The following is a 14,347-nucleotide window of genomic DNA, read 5'->3' on the forward strand; positions in this document are numbered from 1 at the left end:
ACGATCACACACTTAAAACATGTCTTTACTCATTACTACCATCTTCTATCTCAAACCGTATCCTTCATTTGTCAATTTGTGAGTGATTCTATGGGTTTCATTACCTAAGGAAAGCCCTATATTTTGTTACTTTTGTTGATTTAATTCTAAGTTCTATTATATTTTAGTTTATTTAAAATAACTTTCCCCTCTTTAAGTGAAGAGTTTCTCCATCATATGATGGTTTTATCCATCATTACCTAATTACCTTGATGTCCCGTTTGGTTAATAGTCATAAATGGTGGTAATGGTAATGTAATTTAGTGTAAATATGTAAAGAATCTCTCATGCCAATGACCATGGTAATGAAATTTCATCACAAAGTATGGATTTTCCTATATAAATTTTCATTACCACCCAATACCACCTTCTCAAGTGGTGGATAGTAATGAGATTTTAGGAAGAAAATGGATGTTTTGGAATCAAGTGGCATATCATGGATACGGTAATCGGGTAATGATGTGGGATTTTCTTTACACTATGATACGGTAATCGGATTGAAGTGGGAAATTAATTTTATTGATTGAATATAATAACATCAACTATAACATTAGGTTTAACATATTTTGAGTCATCAAATTTTAATTACGGGTGGAATATTGCTTATCAATGGAGCAACATCGAAGCATTTATACTAGCAATTTTTTATTAAATTTAATTTGTACTAATGAATTGGATGGAGAATTTCACATTTATGTTTTAGATTATATTATACTTAACAATTTATTGTTGCAAATTTTATCAATGACAACTTTTCTATCCCCTTCCAAAAAAAAATTAGAATTAGATTCCAGACAAAGTCAAGATTCCGGCTACCGACTATATTATTTCTCCTAGCTTCTTGATATTTAAATATTTTGTCCCTATTTTGTCCCTCATCTTATAAAGTGGTTTATTCTCTACTCTTTCTCCAATGTGGGACACTCACAAGTGGACTTTCAATGAGTTTCAACAAATATCCTAGGAAGTGGAAGATACTGGTACTCCCTCCGTCCCATAATATAGTGCCTATTTCATTTTTGGTGGTCAAACTTTAAAATCTTTGACCGAATATTCTCATTTGTATATATAAAAAAAATATTCATGTAGGATCTTGTAGATTCGTCTCAATGTGTAGTTTCATAATATCAACTTTTTATATTTTTTATTAATAAGGAATTGAAGATATTAAAAGTCAAAGTTACGTTTTGGAGACCGTGAAAAAAGAAACAAGCACTATATTATGGGACGGAGGGAGTATTATTTAGTTGACAAAGTCATGGGAAGTCACACTTCTCAAAAAGCTCAAATTCTAGTTGTTTACCCAAATCTCCTCAGATAAGTAGAAGTTTGCATGGAAATTAACTTTTCATGTCCAACCAAAGAACATTTGCTAGCTACTTTTTAAAGATGCTTATATATGGGGAAAATTTCTTCTTAAGAAATTCTAACTTTTGATCAACCAAACAACGGCGGAATTCTCTATATATTAAGTGGCGGAATTCTCTATATATATAAAAAGTGATTAAGCTCGCTAAAACTTAGATAAATGTTACATTCTTCATTGAATCCTACAATATAACCGACACTAACTCAATAAATAACACTCAAAAACTTGCTACATAAAAGGGTCTTAGATTGTTATAGATAATAGGTAATACTTTAATGCATGAGTGTGAATGTGTGATATATATATATGTATATATATATATATGCATCTGCAATAAAAGAGTTTGACGATGATATTGATAGCAAGAAGTGAAGTTTAATTCACTTCCATCTCTTGAACTTGGATCGACCAAATAAGCCATGATGTTTCCCATGCTTGAACTTCCCATGCTTAAACTTCCCATGATGACCGTATCCATACATGCCATGTCCGTGCATATGATGGTGTCCGTGCATATGATGGTGCGCTCCATATAGAGCTGCCGCAGCCGCAGCACCTCCAGCTAAGAGTCCCATATTTGGTCTGTACCCTTTTAAATACAAGCTTTGTTAGGAGTACATATGTTGCTAATTTCAGTAGATAAGTTCCTAACTACTCGTCAAAAGAAAAAAAAAACCATGCTTAAAACGAGAGTGAGGGATAGGTCAGTAAGTTAAAGCTTCCCTCCCGATTCCATAAGATCCTGAAATCGATTCTCATCACTAATCCTTATAGCTCTTTGAACACCAAAAAGAAAATGCTTAAAATACGCTATTTAGATGGTGTTTGGTATAGAAAAATTTGATATAGGAAACGGATTCAAATAAGCGTTTTCATTTCTAATTGTTTGGTATTTATGTTAGGTAACAAATACCTTTTCTGGAGGGATTCACAATTACCCCCATTACCCTTGTCAAACTAGTAGAAACAAATCACGTGTCCTTCCTCAATCATAAACCTCTCAATTGTTTCCATTCCACTAGGATACCAAACAACTATTAAAGGTAACAATTATTATTTTCATTTTCCCTCCTAACCCAAATCCTTTCTATTCTATTCCGTTTCTATTAATCATACCAAACGCCCTCTTAATTACAAGCTAGAATAAGGATATACCTGAATGATGAGAAGAAGGGTGAGGGTACCCTCCATGGGAAGGGTACGCCGAAGGAGGATATCCCCCAGGTGGCGGATAGCCGGAAGGCGGATATCCACCAGGAGACGCGTATTGCGGTGGATATTGCTGGGGCGGGTATCCACCATGAGGCGGGTATGGTGGTGGATGAGGCGGGTATCCACCATGAGGCGGGTATGCACCATATCCATGACCATGATGTCCTGCAGCATATCCCATGAGACCTGTAAATAGACCTTTGTCCGTTGTATCATTCTTGTCCTTGTCGTCCATTCTTGCAGCTGAAATTACTGCAACAACAATCAAGTTGGATTAATCTATCATCTAGAGAAATTAGTATCATATGTTTGTAAGACAAAGTGCACTTTTATATGCATTAACAACACGACCTAAACAATTAGTTGTCCATTACACCAGACCTTATAATAAATAAATAATGATATCTCATAATTTTATGATGATTTTGTTTATAGAATTATAATAATACATTTATAAGCTATCATTAATCATCCTCAAATAATACAAATAAGCATATTCATGATCATGAGGTGTTAAATATTATCATATATATGAAAGTATCTTACAATCAGACTGTTTATAGTATCATAATATGATTCTGAGATATCATTAATCAGCCTTTAAGCAATTTTTTATAAGATAAAGGTGTACATAAAACAAAATAATCAATGAAAAGACAATACCAAAAGTTCTTCCTTGGGTTTAATCTGCTTCTTGCTTTTGCTGTTGTGAAGATTAATTTATTGGAGAATTTTTTTATAAATGGTTGTGATGCGCATAGAAAAACGAGGGAACAAAATTTGATCGTCTATAAAAGGCAAGTAATAGCTGTATAGATTATATTAGGCGTTGTTTGGACGCGTTATTCAAACTTTACATCACGAAATCAGCCCCCCATTAAAAGAAGAGACGTAATTGTTAAGGATCTTTTGCCCATCTTTGGACTCTTTAACTCATTTGGCTTCTCATGTTCATATGGTCATCTTCAGTATGTGCATTTTTAGTAGTTCAACTTGGTTGATTCTTCTTCTTTTTCTGTTGATTAAAAAAGTTAATGCGTATAGAAAGAGACGTAATTGTTAAGGATCTTTCGCCCATCTTTGGGCAACCCAGTATGGAGGAGAAGAGTTCGGTCCACATACAAGCCGAAAGGAGGTTCTATACTAAAACCAATTAATTGGCAATAATAGGAGTAGCTCCTCTAGCTTATATTGTGGTACTTTCTCTCTTTTTCTCCAATGTGAGACAACTCACATGTGCACAACATACATGGGGTTCAACATCTTTGGAGTTTGGACTCAACTCATTTGGCTTCTCATGTTCATATTGTCATCTTCAGGATGTGCATTTTTTAGTAGTTCAACTTGGTTGATTCTTCTGCGAATCTTCTTCTTTTTCTGTTGATTAATAAAGTTATGTTATTCTTTCCTTCAAAAAAGAAAGAGTTATCTTATGCTTAGTAATCCAAAATGCGTAACGAATTTGTTTTTATTTCCTAAATCAACGGTTGAGAATGAATGAGAACATTAGAAAATAGGAGGGCATGTACATTATACTGTTTTGGGGTTCTCTTATTCTCCAAGATACGTGCATGAAAATAACGAACACGAAACATCTCTTAAGATATGAAATAGAGGAAAGGAAGTAAACAGAAGAGTTGGTTTTTAACTGTTACATCAACGAAGCATCAACTCTACCACATGAGCATTGTAACACTCTCACTGTCTCACATAGTCACATACTCACATCTCTTAAGAAAGAGGATCTGACGAAATTTACTATTATAAGCATGGAACAAAAAACGTGGTCGCGGTCACATTCGCAAGAACGGTTACGTTGTCGTGGGACCCGCTTGTAACAGGGAAATAGAACGTTTCGCGGCCAACGCAGCGTGAATTTTTTTTAAGAAATTCATATTATTATGTTATAACCTTATTTGCTTTGTTTTAATTTATGAAGCATTATTACAACATAATATAATCAAATCTATCATAATATCATGTTTCATTAGCTATATAATTAAATTGCAAAATATTTTGGCCAATATTTAAAAAGAATGGATAAAAACGTTCTAACACGGCGAGTTCGTGTTACGGAACAAATAATGCGGTGAGAAGTATGTGAATTTTATTATGGTGTTTCGTAATGGAATTTCGCAGAATGGCAAATCCAAAATCCGTTACATAATGGTTGTTCTGTAACGGGAAGGGAGAGTTTTAATTCCATGATTATAAGCGTCAACTTCAAGTTCAATTCACTACTCTTTCCTTGAAAACCAACTCCTTCAGCTGTTGAGCGTATTTGCAAAAACACAAGACCATGTTCACAATCCAACAGAAGAAGATTATTGACAGAATACCAAGCTAAGTGCAAAGAGTTCAAAGGAAATGCTCGACAACACGATTCAATGTCAAAATTTGTACAGAAGAAAACATGTTACAATTTTCACATAAGATCCTTACATCTGAGTAAATAAAAACATCATTATTGCAGCTCGTAAATTAAAATAATGGGTTAGTTCAGAAAATTCTTCGTAATGGGTTAGCACAGTAGTATCACATATCTAATCACTATCTTTAAAGGAGAGAGGGTGGTAAAAGTATGACCTCAGAGCCTGGGTGCCCTAAATCTATTAGGAGAAAACTCTACACCGCGCTATCTTTTCAGCCTCGGCTAAGCTCAAATGCCTAATCCCATTTTGTTTCATCCACACCTCTCCTTGAATAAAAATCTCTTGAAGGTGTTTTTCTGCCATTTTTAGCAACTTCAGGCCGTTGCTCACACGGGGAAAGAATCCTTCCGGTCTCATACACCAACTCCTAAAAACACCGTATAAAACATCCATATCACCTACGAATCTCTCAACACCACCACTATGGAACTTCACGTTACTCATAAGAATGCTGTTGAATATCAAACGGTCTATTCCATTAGCTAAACTTCTCCATACTGCAGTAAAGTCCATGCCATTTAGACCTTCTTCTAGGCTAGACGTCTTCCCCTGCAAAAAATCTAGAGCCACCACAAAAGCCTTTGTTACTGTCCAACCTTCTTCAATCTTCTCTTGCCATTGCTTTCTGTTTTTTATGTAATCTCGAACTTGAGCATCAAATCCTCTTAAGACAACGTTTGTCATCTTATCGACCCACTCCTTTCTAAACTCCTCCAGTTTTGTGATTTCCTCATCCAAAACCCCGTTTCCATCCCCCTCTGTAAAACTTCTCTCATTGAAGGGCTTCTCTAATTCACTGTCATCTTCAAGTCCCATTTCAACAAAGATGATATCATCACACCATTCTATTAAGATTGACTTAATATGCTGAGCAGAATTAACTGAAGTCATAACTTTGGCCACAGCATCATCATCTGCCAAAGCTGTGAGCCCCTCTGCTTCTTGACATTTAGTAAGCAAGCAATTCAGGAAGGTCTGAATAATTGGTGCACCCACTAATCTGACAAATTGAGATCTCAGAAACACGGTAGGTAGAGATCTACAGCGATCAATGACTGATGACACGTTCTTAAGAAGTATGGATGAAACCACGGGAGATTTATAATCTTCAGACCCAGAAAATGGAGCTGCTCCTGAAATTTTGGTCGTCCAGTTTCTCTCATCCTCCATCTCGGGCTTCAATCTCTCTAGTACACTGTCAAGTTCTATTTGTGCCCATAAATCAAGCCAGTCTGGCCGATCACAGAAGACAGAAAGAGAAGAAATCCTCTGCAAGAGGCTATACTCCTCAATGGAAAGTAAGATTCCAGAGTGGGCAGCCAAAGCTTGAATTTTTTTATCAAATGCTATCATCAAATCAACCAGATGAAGCCATGACGTTCTAGCTTGCAGCCTAGCCTCCAGTGTGGTCTCCTCATCCAATCGAGAGACATATGCTGGGAATATCTCCTTTGCCAAGTAAGTTGACAAGGAGGTGACCATAGCTGAAATCCATTCCTCTCTACAACTATATCCTGTCAACATTGCTTCATCCACCAGGGGTTGCAACAGCTCATCAACTGAATCAATATAGTCCCTTATATTCTTGTACACAAGAGCAAAAATAAATTCGGGCTTATCTACCCACTTCTGGAAGTGATGCAGAGATGCAAGAGAGAGAGGGTTCATAAGTTCTTCAATACCCCAGAGAGGCTGGTACAGAGATGTACCATGGTTATACCCCTCAAGCTGCCGTGACTTCCTTCGTCGTTGCAATTCTTGTAAACGGCACAAGGCAAGAAAACTTTCGCAATACTTGTGCTTAAGCTCTCCATTCATTTCTGAGAGAGGATTTGGCACTTCGGAAATTCTCCTTCCATCGATATTTGAAGAACTTAATGTGGAAAGAGATGGTGGCCATCCAAGTGAAACAAGCAGGGTACGGTGATCAGCAATGGCCTGGGGTCTCAAAATAGCTAAAGCTCGATCAACTCTGTGATCAGCAGCGGATAAAAGTCGAACCCACCGAGGGTGTCCCCTCGTCACTGAAGCTAAAACATCCTCTACCAATTGAAGTGAATTAATAGCATTGACGTGTATTTCCTGCAAAAAGATGCAATTAAGTAAGACAATCATCCCTTAAAGCATGATTCCGAACATGAACCATTAAGCTGAAGATAGTTTGCAGAAATTACCTCTGAATACTGTCTAGCAGAGTGTTTCTTCAGATTTCGGTTCATCACAGAAGTGACTGCATCTTCAATGTCACCAACCAAGCTATCAAGCTTCAATGCTGTCTCTGAAATCAAAGCAAACAAATCCATATGCCAGAGTTATAGCTGGGAAAAAGAAAATAACTCTACAACAGCTTCCACAGTCGGAAGAAATCCAAACTCACACATTAAAACAAACATGCAGGACAATCAATTTGTCAGCATTACAAAATATGTCAAGACTACTATACCCGCAAAGCCAGTACAGCAATCCTACTGCTGTTTATCTGATAATTTTATGTGAAAAGAAGAGGAGAGCTACAGTTGTCACATCATGCTTATAACCCTTCACGAAAAAAAATTAGCCAAAAATATGACAATGACATAGATAAAACTGAAAATGTCAATCTCCATTTCTTGCATGAAGATACAATACTTTTTACCGCTATGATATATTGATATGCTATCAATTCTAGTAGCTTCCTCACAAGTCACAACATATGACCATCATCAAATCACAACATATGACCATCATCAAATCACAAGAGGAGACAAGGGAAGCAAATCCATCACTATTCACTAATATAAAAAGTCGAACTGTTTCAGTAATTGACTCCAACAATATGGAGGTGTTAACTAAAGGAGCTACCCATTTTGATCTTGACTTGGATTTTGATAGGAGAAAACATCACCAACATTTACTAATTTGTTTAAGGTCTCAACGTCCCTCCCTTTCTTTTACCTTCTAGTAGGGAGTGGGCTTAATAGACAAATAGATCTTCCCGAGCCATAATTTGGAAATTTTGTAAGGTTTTGCACATATCCCAATATTTTAAAAAAAAAACAATACAATATAAACAACAGTGCAAAAGATTAAGCCGTAGTGATAGCTTCCCAAGATCTCATATGAACGGCCATAAGATCCATGACACAATTGAGAGACCACCTAAACTTGATGGAAAGTCCCAGAAAAGTTTATAGTGACTACTGCAAGCCAACAATAGCCAGTGACATCTTAGGTTACACGAGGTCCATGATAAACTCAACTAAAAGCACACATACCCGTGACCACCCCCACGGCCCCGACCATAGTAATAGAGTGTAATACCAGTGAGAAACATAGTAATAGAGTGTAATACCAGTGAGAAACATAAGACCATTTAAACATACAGAGTCAAGAATGCTCATATATATACACTGATTTAAATAGCTTCTCTTTTTATTACCAGGACTAAACCCAATGAGGCTGACAGTCAATATACGTAAAAGTCCTTACAAGTATGAGGTCACAGCATAGTTTCTCTAGGAGTCTGATCACTGATGCATTGAAGCAGCACCTGCCAACAAAGGTAATGCTTAACTTGTAGATTGCACTCTAAATTTTATGTATGAAAATAACATGGTAGGATCCTGCTCCCCAGTAGAAGGAAACCATAAAATGCTTTCTTGAATACTACATTATGAGCTCAGACTTCTTTCTTCCAGAAAATTCAACTTATTTGGGCCATTCGGACCCCGAACCTACAACACTACCATGTAAAAGAGGTTGCCAAAAGAGAACAGGATTGATATTTGCACTAAAGTTGATCCTCACTTCCTTGGGCTAGTAATATGAGTAGTCGAGTAGCAAAAAACAATTAGAGACCCACTCTTTAAGGATGAGGATACAAAATATATATTGCGTCATGGCCTCTTCAATACTCTGTTTGGGGCACATTGTCAATAGCATTAATCAACCCAAAGGAAGATTCTCCTACTTGATCTTTCTCCTAACGATATTTATCAATAATCACTAGTACAAGGTAACATAACCTACTTTATTTCACAGATAAAATATTTTTTCCTAAAACATATATGCTCCCAATGAAGCTTCGAATATCCAAGGCTAAGACACAACCTCATCAATTATCACCATTAACAGGAAATCGTCATCCCATGTCACCCCTAATTCTCAAACATAATATTAATTCTCATATAACTCAACAAGAACAATCCACAACGAAAAGTCACGTCTTTTCTTCATGAGCATTCAACTCAAAATTCAAATGCCTAGTCAAATTATCACTCAAAACAAAGTATTGTTCCATGATTAGATTAAAGTTCAATATCTCATAATCACACCAACCCTAAATTCATAATCTAACTTCACATGCACGTCAAGAACTTGTATAGAAAACAAATATATACGAATTGCATATTTTTTTCTAAAACAAAAAAAATTACAGAATGATATCAACTAACCAGCGTAATTGCGCACCATCTCTACTCTCGCAACTTCTTTAGCGAGAGCTGGAAGTTCATCCGCCGCCATTTCCTCCATTTTTCCATCTGCAAAAAAAAAAAAATCAACGCAATTCATCAAAATTGAAGTTCTGATTTCAATTTGAGTGCAAATTAGGTTAAATAATTGATTCAAAAAGGCGCGAAAAAGAGGAAAAAACCTGAATTGGAAGCAAAAGTAGAGTTGGATTTGAGATCTTGAAGTTGACGATGAATATGTTGAAAAGCGTCGGTAATTCGATGAGAAGAAGAAGCGTAAGAGAGAAGAATGGCGTCGATTCGACGAGTGAGATTGGAAAGATGATGAGTCAACTCAGAGCAGTGAGTGTCTAACTCGGTGACTAGGTGAGTTGATTCGGAGAGGTTAAGGTCGTGTTTGGAGTGGAATGTAGTGTTGAGGAAGGAAATTGCAGAAGGAGAGAGAGAAGAGATCGACGGTAAAATCTCAGGCGAGAATTCCATCGGAAAAAACTAAAAAGGTTGAGACTTTTTCTTTCTTTCTTCTATTTCATTTTAGGAGCTCTTACCGTTGTGATTGTGGCATGTGGAGGATTTAATTTGTACTCTTAATCCCAATTTGTTTGTTGTTTGTTTGTTTTTTTTTTATTTGTGCGAATGAGGCATAAAGCGGGGATGAAAATTGATCTCACGATTCGAGAGAGAAGCTTTAACCATCTAAGTTATCCCTCGTTCTCATGTCGTTTGTTGTTTGGTGTTTAAACTTATAACTTAGTTTTGGAATTGAAATTTCATTTCAAATCCTCGAATTGGGTTGATTGTTGTGGTTGGATAATGTTAAAATTTGGAATTGGATTTGGTTGAAATCCAAACCTTTTTCATATAAGCCCAATAAATAGAATTACAAATCTTCTCATTAAACATGGAATTTGAAATGTATAAAGCCTCAAAGTCTTTCCCTAACCGTTAAAGTTCTTCCACGCGCTAGAATATCAATTCATAAATATTGATTGATTGAAAATAAGCAGTGATAAATTGGTTGAGTTTAGGAGCGATATCAGCTCTGATACTACTGATGTAGAATTCAGGAAGTGATTCAGTGAAGAATAGAAAGAACACCTCGAGCATTCAACATTCAACTATGGAGTTTGACTATTTTGGGATAGAGAGATAGATAGAGAGAGCGAATTGATGATTTAAGTATTTTTATTTTCATTCATAATCCGAAGAAATGGGTTAATACAGCTATTTAAAGAATGTCAGTAACAACTTGTAACAAACACTTATTAACACAATTGAAATCAGTTGGACAAGCTAACTTTCCCGCCAATTATTACAAACATAGAATTCCTTCCTATATCATTGAGGAAGAAAGAGAGTTTTTTCAGGTTGAAATTAAAATGTTCTGGCACTGTTATTTTGTTGTTGATAACTTTTTCCATGACATTCAAAAGTTAGGGTTTAGTATCTTAGTTTTCCCAAATAATTATGGGTTATGTTTTTATATCAAACTATAGGTATGTTTGTATTCTGTAAACGGTCAAATAATTTCAAATAGTTGAAATCAATCCTTGCCAAATATCATGATAAATTTGAAATGTTGCCACAAGAACTCCTTATGTTTGCCAAACATGGTAATTGAATTTGAATGTAAGGATTTCAATTTCTGGAATTGAATTCAAGCATTTGAAATTAAATACATGATCCCAAACACAACTTTTATTGTATTCAATGCAATTATTGTATTCTAGTCAATGCATGCTCCTACAATATAGGAATCTCCCAAGTCTATATTCAGAGACTAAAACTCTACAACGAAGTATCTTCCTCGCCCACTGACGGTATCAAAGAACGATATGCACATAGGATTAGAGAGAAGGTAGAGAGAAACAAAGTTAACGAAAAGTAAATAACACGCCAGCCGCATTTTTTTATTAATTATTTGATCACTTTTAACTAGGGTAGTTCATGGGTGATTAACCATGCTGAAACCACATTTTCGTTTCGCCATTTTTGTTAACAATAACCATAACCGTTGACGGTTAATATGTTCTTCGGTACGGTATTTCTGTTAACCATTAACCATTATTCTAAGTTTTATTAATTTATTTTATTTAATTTATATGTTAGATTTTCACCGCCAACATAAAATTTTAGAAGTTGATAAAAAATTCACTACCAACATTTTGACTATTAAACTTTCTTTTGTATTTTGAAGTTAGAATTTGGTAAAAATATATTCAAATTTTGGTTGCTAATTGTAATGGTGTTACAAGCTTTTTTAGAACATTTCATTTCAATGTTAAAAGTTCAATTGATATATGAAAATAAATAGAGGTATTGATTTAGTCCGTTAGTTCATATCTGGTTCGGACCAAATAATTCACTTTAATACAATTCATTTGACTGACTTTATTTTTTCCCTGAATTGATTATGTTCCAAATTTTTCATTTTTAGTTTCTATTTAGTGTAGTTGATTAAAAATTTTCATTAGCTTAGTTCTGTAGCATGTGTATTAAGGTTTGACCCATACAATTTAAATTCAACCAACATCAAGTAAAATTGTTACTCTCTGCTTAAAATTATGAATATAAGAAAGTTGATTATAATTATTATTACAATTATTATTATTATTATTGATATTATTATTATTACTGTTATTATCATTATTATTGTTATTGTTATTATTATTAGTTTTTATTATTATTTATTATTATTTATCGATTCTCTTCCTTAGAAAAAATACGAATATGATATATGTATATCTTATGTTGCATTTTCTTAGAGTTTATTACAACATATGGAGTATAACTTTTACGAAACATGAATGACTGTTTTTCAATAAATATTATTCCCTCTCTCCCTAAATAGTGTTCTCATTTTTCAATTTATGTTTGGTCCAAATAAATTTCACATTTCCTTAGTTGGTATGTGTCCACCAATCAAAATATTATTTAGCTTTCACTTTTTACTATAATACCCAATTCTCCACAAACAGTATGACTTTGTAAAGTAACCCAGGTTATCTCTCTTCAATAAACTACTAATGAATAGTATACCGACTTCAATTTTTAATTCTGATTTAATACAACTAAGGACCGACATATGATTTCTCTTTTATACTTGTGCCCAATAGAAACGAAAACTCTATTTGGAGATGAAGGGGTAGTTATCTATTATCATCACGATGTAATTATGCTAACTCACAATTTTCACAATATTAATTAAATTTACGGTTTTTTCACCAAGTACCCCCGAGTTTTCAAAAAATTCACCTGGTACCCTCCAAGTTTTCAAAATTCACAAGGTACCCCTAAGTTTCAAACTAATACACGGGGTACCCTTAAATGCCCTTAATGACTAACGGCGTTAACCGCCGTTAGTCATTAACCCTAATTTTCTGCTTTAACCCTAATTAATCCCCTAATCTTAACCCTAATCCTAACCCCTAACCCAAACACTAAACCCTAACATTAACACTAACCCTAACCCACCACCCCACCACCCACCCCCTACCCTCCCACCACCCCCGCAGCCCCTCCCCCACCCTCGCGCCGCCCTCCTCCCCCTCTCAGTCCATTTCAACAGCCCCCCACCCCTCCCTCCCATCGCGCGCCCCCGACCTTCTCTCCACCCCCACGCCAACCACATCACCACCCCCTTCCATTTTCGCACTCCACCGCCTGCGCCCCCCGCGCCGCCCGCAACTAGGGCTGGCAATGATGCGAGTCGAGCTCGAGTTTGACTAAACTCGACTCGAACTCGAAAACTCATACTCAAACTCGACTCGACTCGAAAACTCGCGAGTTTCAAAATTTCAAGCTCGAACTCGAACTCGAAACCTAAACTCGAACTCGAACTCGAGCTCGAACTCGAACTCGAGCTCGAACTCGATTCAAGCTCGAACTCGAACTCGTTTCAAGCTCGAGCTCGAACTCGAACTCGTTTCAAGCTCGAACTCGAACTCGTTTCAAGCTCGAACTCGAACTCGTTTCATGCTTTTTGGTCATTTGATATATTTTTATTTTTTATAGAAGAAATTATTTACTTTGCTTTTTGGTCATTTTATACATTCTTTTTTCATTTTTTTAAAAGAAAGGTACAAGTATTTTTATAGAAAAAAATAAAGTTAAATTTCATAAAAAAATTAAAAGTATATATATATAAAATTTTATCGAGTATCTCACGAGTTTCTCGAGTCGAGTATTGAGTTGCTCGACTCGACTCGTTAACATGTCGAGTCGAGCTCACTCGAGTCGAGCTTTGACCGAGCTTTGACCGAGCCGAGTTCGAGTAGCTCGCGAGTTGTCTCAACTCATTGCCAGCCCTACCCGCAACCCCTTCTTCTTCCCTCTGTTTTTTTCGTTGTGGGGGGACTTTTTGTTTCGCGGAAATTGGAGGAGGGCGGTGCAACGAGGGTGGGGGAGGGGTGCGACTTCAGGGGCTGCGAAAACGGGTGGTGGCGCGGGGGTGGGGTGCGGGTGTAGGGGAGGGGGTGAGATTTCAGGGGCTGCGAAAATTGCGTGGAGTGGGGAAGGAGGGTGGGGGCTGTGGTGGGGTGGGGTTGCGAGGGTCGGGGAGGGGGGCTGCTGGGTGAGGGAGGGGGGCTGCTGGGGTGAGGGAGGGGGGCTGGGGCGGTGGGGTGGGGGTGGGACAGGGGGTAGGGGTGGTGGGAGGGTGGGGGAAGGGTGGTTAGGTTTAGGTTTAGGGTTTAGGGTTAGGATTAGGGTTAGGTTTAGAGGATAATAAGAGTTGAAAACAGAAAATTAGGGTTAATGACTAACGGCGGTTAACGCCGTTAGTCATTAAGGGCATTTAAGGGTACCTCGTGTATTAGTTTGAAACTTATGGGTACCTTGTGAAT

The 14,347-nt window shown here is 36.6% G+C and overlaps 2 protein-coding genes across 3 annotated transcripts; both read right to left on the reverse strand.

Moving 5' to 3' along the window:
• Nucleotides 1–1,507: 1,507 nt before the first annotated feature.
• Nucleotides 1,508–3,574, reverse strand: LOC104889797 (glycine-rich protein A3). Its single transcript, XM_010675110.4, has 3 exons — nt 3,284–3,574; nt 2,564–2,872; nt 1,508–1,997 (listed from the first exon to the last, which is right to left on the reverse strand). Exons 2-3 carry the CDS (start codon nt 2,853–2,855, stop codon nt 1,789–1,791), a joined length of 501 nt encoding a protein of 166 aa, XP_010673412.1. The 5' UTR covers nt 2,856–2,872; nt 3,284–3,574; the 3' UTR covers nt 1,508–1,788.
• A 1,403-nt stretch (nt 3,575–4,977) lies between these two features.
• LOC104889781 (RINT1-like protein MAG2) lies at nt 4,978–10,483 on the reverse strand. Of its 2 annotated transcripts, XM_010675097.4 has the most exons (5): nt 9,686–9,707; nt 9,486–9,572; nt 8,521–8,581; nt 7,227–7,330; nt 4,978–7,134 (listed from the first exon to the last, which is right to left on the reverse strand). In XM_010675097.4, the coding sequence occupies exons 4-5, from the start codon at nt 7,269–7,271 to the stop codon at nt 5,233–5,235; spliced, it is 1,947 nt and encodes a 648-aa protein (XP_010673399.1). In that variant the 5' UTR covers nt 7,272–7,330; nt 8,521–8,581; nt 9,486–9,572; nt 9,686–9,707; the 3' UTR covers nt 4,978–5,232. The 2 variants fall into 2 exon arrangements, with proteins under 2 accessions (XP_010673399.1, XP_010673392.1); XM_010675090.4 differs by lacking the exon at nt 8,521–8,581 and having other exon boundaries at nt 9,686–10,483.
• Between the last annotated feature and the right edge of the window lie 3,864 nt (nt 10,484–14,347).

The sequence above is a fragment of the Beta vulgaris genome, chromosome 1 (assembly GCF_026745355.1).
Source record: "Beta vulgaris subsp. vulgaris cultivar EL10 chromosome 1, EL10.2, whole genome shotgun sequence".
Lineage (NCBI taxonomy): Eukaryota > Viridiplantae > Streptophyta > Magnoliopsida > Caryophyllales > Amaranthaceae > Beta > Beta vulgaris.

Coding starts and splice junctions, on each gene's coding strand:
- LOC104889797 (XM_010675110.4), bottom strand. CDS start 2,855: ATGGACGACAAGGACAAGAATGATACAACGGACAAAGGTCTATTTACA. Junction 1,998..2,563: donor CCCTTCTTCTCATCATTCAG/GTATATCCTTAT, acceptor TGTATTTAAAAG/GGTACAGACCAAATATGGGA.
- LOC104889781 (XM_010675090.4), bottom strand. CDS start 9,986: ATGGAATTCTCGCCTGAGATTTTACCGTCGATCTCTTCTCTCTCTCCT. Junction 7,331..9,485: donor GATGGTGCGCAATTACGCTG/GTTAGTTGATAT, acceptor CTTTGATTTCAG/AGACAGCATTGAAGCTTGAT. Junction 7,135..7,226: donor CTGCTAGACAGTATTCAGAG/GTAATTTCTGCA, acceptor ATCTTTTTGCAG/GAAATACACGTCAATGCTAT.